Genomic DNA, 12,171 nt, shown 5'->3' with positions numbered 1-12,171 from the left:
TTATTGGAGAGAAAAGGGCAGACAGGAGTGTGAAGGGAGATCCGGTCCAAGATGTAACTGGGAGATGAATGGGTGAGGACTCTGAGTGTGAGAAGCTTGAATTGGGTACTGAAAGGGAAGGGGAGCCAGTGTAGGGCTTGTAGGACAGGGGAGACAGATGTAGTATGTTTGGAGAGGAAGATAAGCTGGGCAGCAGCATTGCGGACATATTGGAGTGGAGAGAGGTGGGAGTCAGGGAGGCCAGATAAGAAGAGGTTACAATAGTCCAATCTGGAGATGACCAGTGAGTGGATGAGGGTCTTGGTAGTATCCAGGGTGAGGAAGGGTCTGAACCTAGAAATATTTTTGTAGATTGAAACTGCAAGACTTTAAAGGTACTGAACGTGTTGTCTGAAGGAGAGTTAAGAGTCAAGGATAACTCAAGAAAAGCACACTTGAAGGCTAGAGGAGATGGTTGTGCCATCAATAGAAAATGAAATTGTGAGAAATGAGGTTATGCGGGAAGATAATGTCTGAAACTGAACTGATCAAGTTTAAGAAAGCACTGGGACATCCAGGAAGAGATGGCAGAGAGGTACAGACACACAAGTGAGAGAGGTCAGGGGAGGAAAAATAGGTCTGAGTATCATCAGCATAGAGATGATCTTGGAGGCCAAAACAGCTGATGAGCTCACCTAAAGAGGACGTATACAAGGAGAATAGGAGAGGTCCAAGAAGAGAACCTTGGACACCTACCATTAGCGGAAGTAGGGGAGAAGTGGAGTCATGAGGAGACAGACCAGGTGCCGTCAGAGGTAGGAAGACAGCCAGGAGAGCACAATATCACGTAAACCAAGGGTGTAAAGGATTTGAAGGAGGAGAGTGTGATCCACAGTGTCGAAACAGAGAGGTCAAGAAGAATATATGAGAGCGTATGGCCCTTAAGGCCCCCATACACGGAGCAGTCGAGTGGGCCCGATATGCTGGTACCCCCCCTCCCCCACCCGCATAACTCTGCATGGTATGGTACATCGCTCCCCCAGATGAACTGAACATGCAGAAAGATCTGGAGGATCGATGTACGATCCCACAGGAGCGCGCACTTGCCAATATCCACACGCATGGAACGATATAGCGGCGATATCGTTCCAATCCGTCGGATCGGCTGCTATATCGCACCATGTATGGGGGCCTTTAGACTTGACAGCAAGCAGGTCATTGCTGACTTTCATCAGGGCAGTTGCAATGGAGTGGAGAGTATGGAAGCCAGACTGAAATGGGTCAAGCAGGTAGCGGGAGGAAAGAAAAGGTGCTAAGGCGGTTGTAAACAATGTGTTTAAAGCATTTGGAGGCAAAAGGAAGGCGAGAGAGGGATCTGTAGAAGGAGAGAGCTAGGATCAAGGGTAGGGTTTTTTATTTTTTTAAGACTGGGGGAAACACGGGCATGCTTGAATGCAGAGGGGACAGTGCCTGATGAGAGGGAGAGATTGAGGAGGTGGGCAAGATGGGAACAGGCAAAAGGAGAAAGGTAGTGGAGAAGGCAGGAGGGAATAGGGTCATGGGAAGGTTGAACGGGGGCGAAAATTAAATTTCTGGTGACCATGTTACCTGCTTTGGCACCAATCCTAATAGACATCTATTATTAATACTATTTTGACTGTCCTCTGATTGTCACATTGTGGGTCCATTTTATGGGAATGCGAGAATAGTTTAGCACCTGTAAATCTGCAGCCTTCCTTACATTTGTGACTCCAGCTTTTTGCTGAATTAAGATAGTAATCCACTTGCTGGAGTGCCGGAGTGTTACCACTCTTGTATAAGCGACCATATCTTACATGTGTAATCACGATTTCCATTATATAGAAATGATTTTTCTTATTGTATATCGTATATAGTTTCAGGTAGTAGCCGAATATATCAATTTTACAGAATGAACTGAATTATCACTGTACATTGCTGCATGTTTAAGAAAAATCGCATAACTCAATTGACTTGATATATTTTGATACAGATTTTTTTTTAATTAATACAAAGGTGTAACTAATACACTCTGAAGTAATTACATAACAGTGTAAGTGTTTTATACATGTATAAATGTTATTTCTGTATGGGAAGCAGGCTATATAGTACGGAAATTTCCTGTTCTATGTAAAGGCACCTTTCTGTAATTTTACTTTACAGTGCTTGTAACTGGGAAAATAGCACTAATTTCAGTTTGGGTTTATTTTCATGGATATGTAATTTTATGTGCATTCTAACACATGGAGGTATGTCATGTCATTATGCACACACAACTTTTTTTTCAGTTTCTAATTTTGCATGCTATTAATGTGAGTAGGAGTGGGTCCTATTACGTCTATAGTTTAAATAAAAAATTACATCAAACGATTACCGTGGAACTGTGGTCACTGTCTTGAAAATGTTAAAAATCTAAAGTAAATGCCTGAAAATATTCTGTCTTGGTTAGGGACTTTTCTCCCATCAATTTGTAAAGAAAATAGTTTATCCATGTAGTGGCAACCTAAAAGTGCTGTACACTTTCTCTTTTGAATGCATTTAATGGCTGGTTTATACATTTGTACAAGACATTAAGCAAAAACAACTGATTTTTGTCCATGTAATCTACAGTAAATAATTAATGATTTTCGCATTGTATATAAAATTAGGTAGAAACCTAAGTTGTCAATGTTTTTGTGTATGTGATGCATTGTTTTTCATAACTGTGCATTAAAGCAGCAATCCCCAATAGGGATATTTTTTTTTTTTCTCTTTTAAATAATTTAATAATCATATTTTATCAGGTTGTTGGTTTTTTTTTGTTTTTTTTGCTGTACACCTACAGATCCTTCTCCTTTCAAAGTAATTCTGGAGAGTAAATTAAGTATGGCTCTCAGTATGTCATGTGATAACAGAGTGTGGAAGATAGAGCTCAGAGGGGTGTTCCAAAGCTCTCAACATCATGTGGTATGTGACTGTGGTCGCCATGGTAGTCCATGACACTCTGTAGGAACGATAGATCATTAATAGCAGCCTGGAAATAAAGATGGCAAGGAGAAAAGTTAAATATTTAGTTTTTTTCATGGAATTGCTGCTTTAACGTTTAATAACAGTACTATGGTCAGTAACTGTTGCACTGCCCCTCTTGAATTTGAAAATATTTTTAGTTTTGTGTATCATAACTGCTCTGTAAATACAGACTTTGCTTTTATAGTACTTTTCAATCTGCCGTATGTCTTTGTAGGGAAATGTGTTCTCTTTAACATTTTATGAATGTTATTTGTGGAAATAGGTGATCTATAATTGATATCCGACATTATTTGAGAAACGCCTCATTAAAGAAAACATGTAATGATCTAATAAGAATGTTGTTTGACTGGTGTCCTCATTTAATCATTTAATCTGTTGTACTCTTGTACTGACTCTATTCTGCTTTTCTTCAAAGTGACTTCAGCGATTCAGATTGATTCTTCTCTCAACATATTTTTATTTTTTTTTCCTTTCTCCATAAAACAACTTTACCAGTAAAGCAATGTCGTTGCTGCCGGGAATGGATTAAACACCTATAAACATGAGAAAAATACCAATTTTTGAAGAACCGATATTAGAAACTGAAACTTAAGCCTGTTTTGTTTTTTATTTTGTAGTATTCATGTAATTGGTAAATGACGGAACAACTTATAACAACAAGCACCTTTCATGTTGTGCGGTGGAAAGGAAGGACTCTGGCTGGCACTGAATATTCTGTTGTCGTCTGCAGTACCATGCAGAATGCATCGTAGACCATATGGCATACTAGAAACTATTTCACCAAATCTAATATTCTGTTTCACTGAATCAGTATCGCATGTATGATTACGGATGTGCCTGCTCTAGAGTGGTGGGAAAGATAAATACTCTTGGATAAATATTGGCAGGGTCCATTTTTTTGTAAATGACCTCCCCTGTTGAAACAGTCTCCTCTCTCTCATTTGCATACACTATCAGCAGTGATGGGGGTTTCCTCCATGCAAAGGAATTGGAGGAGACCTAATTAAAAATAAACCTGTGGAGTATGACACACTAATGTTTTTTTATTTTTATGTGCTCTTAATTTAAAAAGGTTGAATTCAAAGTGACTTTTTTATCACTACATTGTTTAAAGTGCACCTGTTGCCTTAATACAGTGGTGGCAGCCATTTTGTTAGAAGAACAAATATTCATGACACTGCATTCTGTCACTTGTATTTAGAAACCAATGATCTCATCAAGGAACTTAAGTTAAATGTGTCCACAGAATGGTTGCCTGCACTCTGCATATGTAGTTTTTGCACTTTTAATTTCTGTGGGGAAGAAGTAAAAACTTTAACATTCTAGCAAAACATGCCAAATAAATGAAGTACTTTTTAAATAGTGTTTGGCAGGGGAAATATAGATTTTGGCATTAATAGTTTACCACCCTTATTTAACAGTGTGCGTTTCCTGTATGCTCCTTTCTTTATATACAGCACATACGTCATCCGTATTTCTTTGTACATATTTCTACTGAGGTTTTGGAGAACAAATCTCCATTTTCAATACCACAATAGGTATATTCCGCTTTATGCTTTGGCTCCTGCCCGCAATGGGAGCACTAAGGGTCATTTCAATTTAAGTACCGTCTTTTGTTTTATTTTATTTTCACTTTTTTTAAGGTATGTGTCTTTTGTGTGGTAATATCTTGCTCAACTATATATTAAAAAAAATATTTTATTATAATTACAAATTTTTATATAATTTGTCTAACTCCTTAAATTTTATACTGTATAAAAAATAAAGTTTGCAAATATGACCGTTCCAGTCTGTAGGCAAAAATGTATGTATATCTTACAAGACTGCTACACCTGTACATAAACTTATAAAATAAATCTGTTTCCATGCGACTTATTAAATGAACATGTCTGCTCCCAAAGACTAATCACGTGTGCACCTTTCCTGTCTCCTGGGGATCATTCGCTGATACACTGCTCTTCCTCATGGACCTATCCTTGGGCCTCATTGCTGTTCCCTGCTGTCGAAGTGGCACTGTCCCGCTTTCCTGGGCATCACTCCCTGACGCTCCGCTCTTTCTCTTGAATTTATCCTTTGACATGGTGACAGTTCGGGCCTGGCGAATCGGCAGCTGCTGCCCTGGTCCGCAGGTGATCAGTTTGTCCCCGGGATATAATAGTGCTGTTTATAGAGGCACAGACAATATGGATAGATTTACAGGCTGTGTTACAGTATTACCTACATTTTACCATGCAGACACAATCGAATGGTTTCACGCTCACCTCCAGTGAGGTCTGATTAGTATGGTTCCCCATCACCTCCAGTGAGGTCTGATTAGTATGATTCCCCATCACCTCCAGTGAGGTCTGATTGGTATGATTCCCCATCACCTCCAGTGAGGTCTGATTGGTATGGTTCCACGCTCACCTCCAGTGAGGTCTGATTGGTATGGTTCCCCATCACCTCCAGTGAGGTCTGATTAGTATGGTTCCCCATCACCTCCAGTGAGGTCTGATTAGTATGATTCCCCATCACCTCCAGTGAGGTCTGATTAGTTGATACAGAAGAGTTTCTACTTCTGAATTCTGAAAATCTGATCTAGAAACATTCCTATGTCCGCTAAGTGGTTCGTACTTGTGTTCCTGTGACTGCAATGAGGGGGGAATGAAATAACCAGCCCAGAGCCTGCGCAGCATACAGGGGTCCCTAGGGCTGCTGGGATCTATTGCAGTTTGTGAAAATGACTTATTTGCTCATGATAACACATGCTGTTATGTAATGGGTGGTGACTGGAGTACCGTGTTACCCTATAACACACAGATGACCATGTATACTGGTGCACTTTCAAATTAATTTGCATATATGAAAAGTCTAGCTTTAACTCAGTTAAATGGACTTGTAAAGTTTATTTTTGTCTCAATTTAATTATTTCAGTACATTGAGTGTTAGGTATGTTTGCATGGATACTATAATATATTAGTATTTGATTGACTAAAATGGAAAAAGTGATTCCCTCCCATGTTTACATAGTACATTATATAGCTTTCCCAGTTATGTTACAGAATATAGTGTCCCTACTATATACATTTCATCCTCCCCCCAGCTCCAATCAGATCATCCCCTATTTAGCCACCTCCTAGCCTTCCCTGTCTAAAGCGGAATCAGACCCTGGCACCAGGAATATCCCCAATTCAAGATGAACGTCTCTAGAGCACAGACAATAAAATTGGTTCCTCACCTCGTTCCAGCTGCTTCTCAGTGAGAGGAACCTCATAGGCCTGGCACAGCCTTAGGATCTTGTAATACTGCTGCAGCCCCTGTTTCCGGAATTGTTCCACCAGCTCTGCTGTCTCCCCTCCCCGTGTAGAAGACGGAATGAGCATCCACTGCAGCATTGCCGGTGCGCACCAAACGGCACTGCTCTAACCAGTCCAAAAGCCGAGTTACTCTGGGGGGTATGGAAGACAGTGTGAATACCGAATGCTTATACCATGCTGTCACCAGGTTCCCTAAGCCTAACATTAAGGACCTGATACTGAATCGTGCAGGCCGCATCTAGTGATTTTTCGCAGACTGCATATGCATTGCGGGCTGCACATGCATCTATGTGAATATATGTTCTATTCAGAGTGTTACACCATTTTGTGTATGAATACTAAATGGGCGTCAACAATATGGATGTGCGTTTTGGGGGTGTGTCATTGGCTTGCTGTGTTGCGTTCTATTATGAGTTGTGTGAATGCACAGTAGATGCCAATTTCAGACGCATCTCCTGCACCCAGTAGAGGGTAGGGGTAAGTGCCGCTGACAGTGATGACGGCTACTCCTGTACGAAGTATAACTCTCTGGCAAAGGATGCTGAGACTTGCAGTTCAGTAACAACGGGAGTGGTGGCCATGCCTACGTATTTCCATCTTTGGTGTCCTCACCTTTACTCTGCGCTTCCTCTCTCTCTAGTTATTCCCAATGTCCTCCATGTCCTCATAGCTGAGGGGTATTTCCTCCAAACTGACTGGGGGCACCTGCAGAAACTGTGACCCGCTCCCCCGCTTTGCACACTGTGGACTGGCCAAGATTCTGTTCTTACACTTCCTAGGCCTTCAAGCATGCCAGAGAGGGTCACCACAGGCTGGGAATCGCCTCCCTCAGTGTTGTGGTCGCTGAGAGGCTGGAAATACCTCACTGCGGCTGCAAGGACATAGGAAACTTAACATGATAATGGCCAACAGAGACACATAACACGCAGCGTCGCAGCTCACATTACACCCAAACAAAAACAGTACTTATGCTTTTCTGTCGAGAAGGAGCAATCTGTTCTTTGTACCCAAAAAGGATGATGTTACCACCAGGCATAATGGTCCATGCCATGGACCGTGTAAGTATGGTCACCCCATGTCTTCTTCCATTTTATCACTATCCACTCATTTCATTGGAGACTTCTTATGTAACACCACCCAAAAACTAAACAGCCATGATGAGTCTACCTGCTGGATGTATGATATAACTACCACACTCATCATACTCTCAGCTTTGTCTCTCATTTGTTAACTAGAAAACCAATATTTGGTCAGTAATAAGACTATGGGCAATTATTCTGCACAGGAAGGATCCCTGAGGTGAGGGTGTGTAAGAGGTGTTAGTCTACCTGGTCTGACGGTTACACCATTCTTATGGTTTTTCATGTTCTTCCTCCAGGAATAAAGTCCCACTGACAGCTCCTTGTAGTTGATTTGGCTGTTTATTGCTGAGTGAGATCACCAGGTCATCACACTGCAAGTCACTGATGGGAATATTAGCCTAGGAAAGAGCAAGGCTTGCGTTACAGTCCAGCGGTCAGTTCGATAAACATCTCAACTATCCAAGGTTGAATGCAGGAACTGAGGAGCCTATTACATGAGAGCCAGCACCACTGGATACACTAGTATAGTATGTATTTATCTACAAGTAATAAATAAGAGAAAATAAGAACTTAGGAAAGAGTTATCCTTTGACCAAACAACCAAACCACCATTCTTAAATCTTTACCTCTTTTCTCACAGTCTTCAGGTCGTGGCTGGAGATTTGCTTCCTCTTTCTCTTGTCTGTCTGGTTATAGAGGTCCACCAGGCGCAGCGGGTGCTGATTCAGGTAACCTTCCAGGATAGCCAGGGCTTCTGGGTTAGGCTGCTGGATGGTGGGTATGATCACAAGGGACTGCGAGCTTCTCATCATGCTTCGACCGCCTGCCTCAGTTTTATATGCCTGGAAGCACAATACTATAGTTAGCTGGTAACAGGGATCATCTAGTTGAGCTATATCAGATATCACAAGTATCTAGGAATAGTGAAAAGATGTTTCAAACGAGAGCAGATGCATTCTTAATCCAGCCAACGCAAGTTCCCTGAAAGCTCTTAATTATTTAAGCAGAAATGTAATCAGTAAACTGAAATGCTGCCCCTTCTAGGTGTGTGTGTGTGAGTATGAGGGGGGTGCCAAAAATAATTTCTGGAGGGAATGCTGATCCTTGTATTGTCATACTGGAGGATGCTGGGGTGCCACTAGGTGAGTTAGCTTTCAATTTAGAAACAAGAATATATGACCCAAAGTGGTGCTAATATTACGAAGTGTAGGAGCTGATTAGTTGGTACTTTATCTCCATCCAAGGCTTAGTACATAGACCCCGATTTAACAACAATGATGCCAGGAGAAGAAAAAGCAGTTTAAAATGGAACTCTAATGCATAGACACAGATATAGTGTTGTTCAGAAAACTATTCAGAAGTTGCTTACTGCCCTTTACCCCACAGTATGCCCCACATTTTTAATGACTGATTTGGGTCAATAAATAAATTAACATATGTTTTACCATCCTCTACCTGTTTACACCTCCTATTAATAAATAAGAATATTGTCCTTCTGTAACAATAACATGGTCTTAGCTCTCAGTATGTAAAACACGCTTAGCAAAACCAACATGGCAGCTCCCACTGAGTGGTGGAGAAGATTCATAAGTCTGTATAAAATACCTGTATAACACTATAAAGGTTTGAATGGGCAGTTGCTGAGAGTTTAAGGATAAGTGTTTCACATTTCTGGATAAGTCCCACCTTAAGCTGCACCGGTGCTGAAGGATACTTTTGACCTTTGTCTGTCGATAGGACTAAAGTTGCTGAAAATTGTGATTTCTAAGTGCTGAACCCAGGGCTGGATTTCCCGCTATTTATCCTAGGCACTCGCCTAGGGCCGGGCGGGACCCATGGGGCCCGTGGACGGCGGGCCTCTTTGCCTGAAGAAATCCCCCGATCACAGCACTCCCAAAGGAGCATTGCGCGAGTACCGCGTGACATCATGACTTCACGCGGTCCCACCTCCACTCCCAGAGAGTCCCGCGCGGCTGTCAGTGCTTTCCACCAGCAACAATCAGCAGCAGTGCTGCACCCAAGGCCAGGCAGGTAGGCACCTGTATTACCCTGATGAGCTGCCATATAGACACTATATAATACATATATATATGTTTAGATATATGTATGTGTATATATATATATATTTGTGTGTGTTTATAAATATTGTATATATGTGTATATATATATACATATATGTAACTAGTAGATTCTTTAGAGCGCCAGAAATTTGTGGTTTACCATAAAAACATATATATGTGTGTTCTAAAAGTAGTAATAATATATCTAAATATCAAATATGACATAAAACAAGAGGGGCACCCCCCGAAAATATATGGGGTGTCAGCTCAATCCAATAGAAATGAGGGGTGGTAAACCCCTTAGAAAATTGTGAAACTAGCAGAACAGGATCAGAGTGCCAGAAAGAGCCACAAAGTGTGAAAGACAGTATATAGGTTTTAAAGTGCAAGTGCTGTAGTGCAAAAAATGACCTAATTAAAAGAATAATATAGCACCAACCAGAAGGTATACATAAAAACAATGCAGTTTATTTATAAAAGTAATTTATAAAAAACGGGAACATATATAATATATAGACTGTGTAATAACAAATAACGAAATCAGACAATAAAATAATAAAAGAAGCATGGATAAGAGCAAATAAATTATTGTAAATTTTAAAACAAAGGGGTATTCAATATGAAACGTTAACTTCACTGTCGAAGTTAACGTTTCATATCGGAGTTTTTACCTGAGCTAAAGTATCGGGCGCGCTCCCGCTTATACCCGTATTCAATATAAAATTAACGAAAACGGGAAACTCCGAAGTTGGATTTGCGTAAAGTTACGAATTTTTCCTTAAAAAAATTGTAAGACCCCCCTAAAGTAGTAAAAACATGGGGGAACACTATGGGTACCCCCATTTTAGCCTTTAATTGAAAGTCGGGGATTTAAATAGCCGCAGCAGGTGTTTTTTTCCCGACATTGAAGAAGTGATGCAGAAGAGCACTTAGGTTATTTTTTTCGTTTTTTTAAGTGGTCCCATCAAATTTGGGGTACATGAAAATGGGTACTAGCATATTTTTATGTCCCTAAAGTAAGTTTTTAAAAATTCTGCATTTGTGCACCTGCCGCTATAATTTTATTCTAGAAAACATCTGCCGCATACTTGCAGAATAGCCCTGAACCTATTTCCCCATTTTTTTTTTTGCACCCCAATTTTCAAATTAATTTTTTGGGGGAATAATTATATATATATTTTTTTTTCTCATCCAGTAACATTGTTAAAACGGTATATTATCCTGTAGGGGTCCCTAGGTCAACACTTGACCTAGTGACAGCTACTGGATATATGCACAGTTTTTACAATGTCAACATCTTATATACTGTATATGTGTACATATATATATATAGGAAATGGATCATTCCCATTGATATATATATATATATATATTATATACACACACACATATTATGTATGCACATTATTTGTGTTTTCATTTTCCATTTTAATGTTTTGATGTCCGTAACGTTTAAAGCATTAAAAAGTTCAATATAAGGAGGTAAAACAAAAAAAATTATGTAAGGGCATGAATCAGGAACTCAAATATAGTGCTGTGGATCGTTTGAGGGAGGGGGCCCCAAACTAGTATCTTGCCTAGGGCCCCATGAGGTCTAAATCCGGCTCTGGCTGAACCCACCGTTTCTTCAGTGGTTTCTAGGGACATTCGGCTTTTGAGACTTCTCTCATCCATCCTATCCTGTACCCGGGTTTCTACGTCTGTCAGGTCCGGTTTTCCATGCAGCCATTTGTCTATGTCCCCCATACTGTCCAACTGGGTCCTGAACTTCAGTCTTTCCAGTAACCAGTCTGAAATGCTCTGACCGGTGTTACTAGTCTCTCCGATCTCAGCCATCCTTTCAGATCCCGACTTGTCCTTGACTTTGGAGGTCCAAAAGTCCTGCAGGCCACCTTGAAGAAACGAGTCTGGGACAGATCTCTCTGCTTGTACCCCATCAAGTGATTAGCCATTGGTGGACGAAAGTCCTGGAACGAGACTTCTGTAGCCATTGTCACATTCAGCATAGCTTCATCTTGGATAATGTCATTGGAGCAGCTCCCGTGCTTTACATGCACTGCAGCATAAAGACAGCGGTGGCACAAGTTCTCCTACTTATTCTGCTATTTTCATGGGTGACAGATCACCGGAGCTTACACTAGGGCTGGTCCTAGAATGGAGAAATATGTAAGCGGCTGAACATGTCCAGGATCATAGTTTTAGTGGTTCTACTTCACAAAACAACATTAGACTCTAATTCGATCGCAAACGCAAATTAGGTTCACTAAAAAAAAAAATCACAAATTGCAACCACATACAAAGTGACGCTGATGACTATTTTAAGTGTGGGTTGGGGACAGGAACCTATGCGCCTGATTTACGTCAGGCACACGTCACAGACACTCACGTGTCACTTGCAACCATGTTGGAAACCATTTTTTTAAATGTAACAACCAAATTCGCTATTACGTATCAATTAAACTTAATCCTGTCCGCAACCTTCGCTACAGCATAGCCGCACATTCGTCCAACATCGGCATAGCGTGCAACTCTGGATTAAGCCCAAGGAACACAGGAATTGTGTAGCTCGCAGGTTATGCTGGAACTTGCAGTGCCACTATCGTCTGAGCCTGGACACATAATAATAGATAATGAGAATAGCCTCCGGTGGGACAGGATGGTACCGTGCAGTAAGAAACCAGGGACAGATCCATAAAATTGTACCCACTGTAAAAATCTGATATCAGG

General features: G+C 40.9%; 1 protein-coding gene and 1 pseudogene across 3 annotated transcripts in view; one reads left to right on the top strand and one right to left on the bottom strand.

Annotated features, from left to right (window-relative positions):
• Nucleotides 1-4,912, top strand: part of TEF (TEF transcription factor, PAR bZIP family member) — a 90,993-nt gene extending 86,081 nt beyond the window's left edge. For all 3 annotated transcript variants that reach the window (XM_088472737.1, XM_088472736.1, XM_088472735.1), the window contains one exon: nucleotides 3,422-4,912. In XM_088472737.1, coding sequence (XP_088328863.1) covers nucleotides 3,422-3,443 — 22 coding nt within the window. In that variant the 3' untranslated portion in view covers nucleotides 3,444-4,912. The remainder of the gene's footprint in view (nucleotides 1-3,421) is intronic.
• Nucleotides 4,913-6,857: 1,945 nt separating this feature from the next.
• Nucleotides 6,858-11,435, bottom strand: LOC148523788 (EF-hand calcium-binding domain-containing protein 12-like; annotated as a pseudogene).
• Nucleotides 11,436-12,171: the final 736 nt, after the last annotated feature.

Source organism: Taudactylus pleione, unplaced genomic scaffold (genome assembly GCF_031769625.1).
Source record: "Taudactylus pleione unplaced genomic scaffold, aTauple2 ptg000128l, whole genome shotgun sequence".
Lineage (NCBI taxonomy): Eukaryota > Metazoa > Chordata > Amphibia > Anura > Myobatrachidae > Taudactylus > Taudactylus pleione.
Note: the sequence above shows the minus strand (reverse complement) of the source record. Positions and strands in the feature narration are given on the sequence as shown.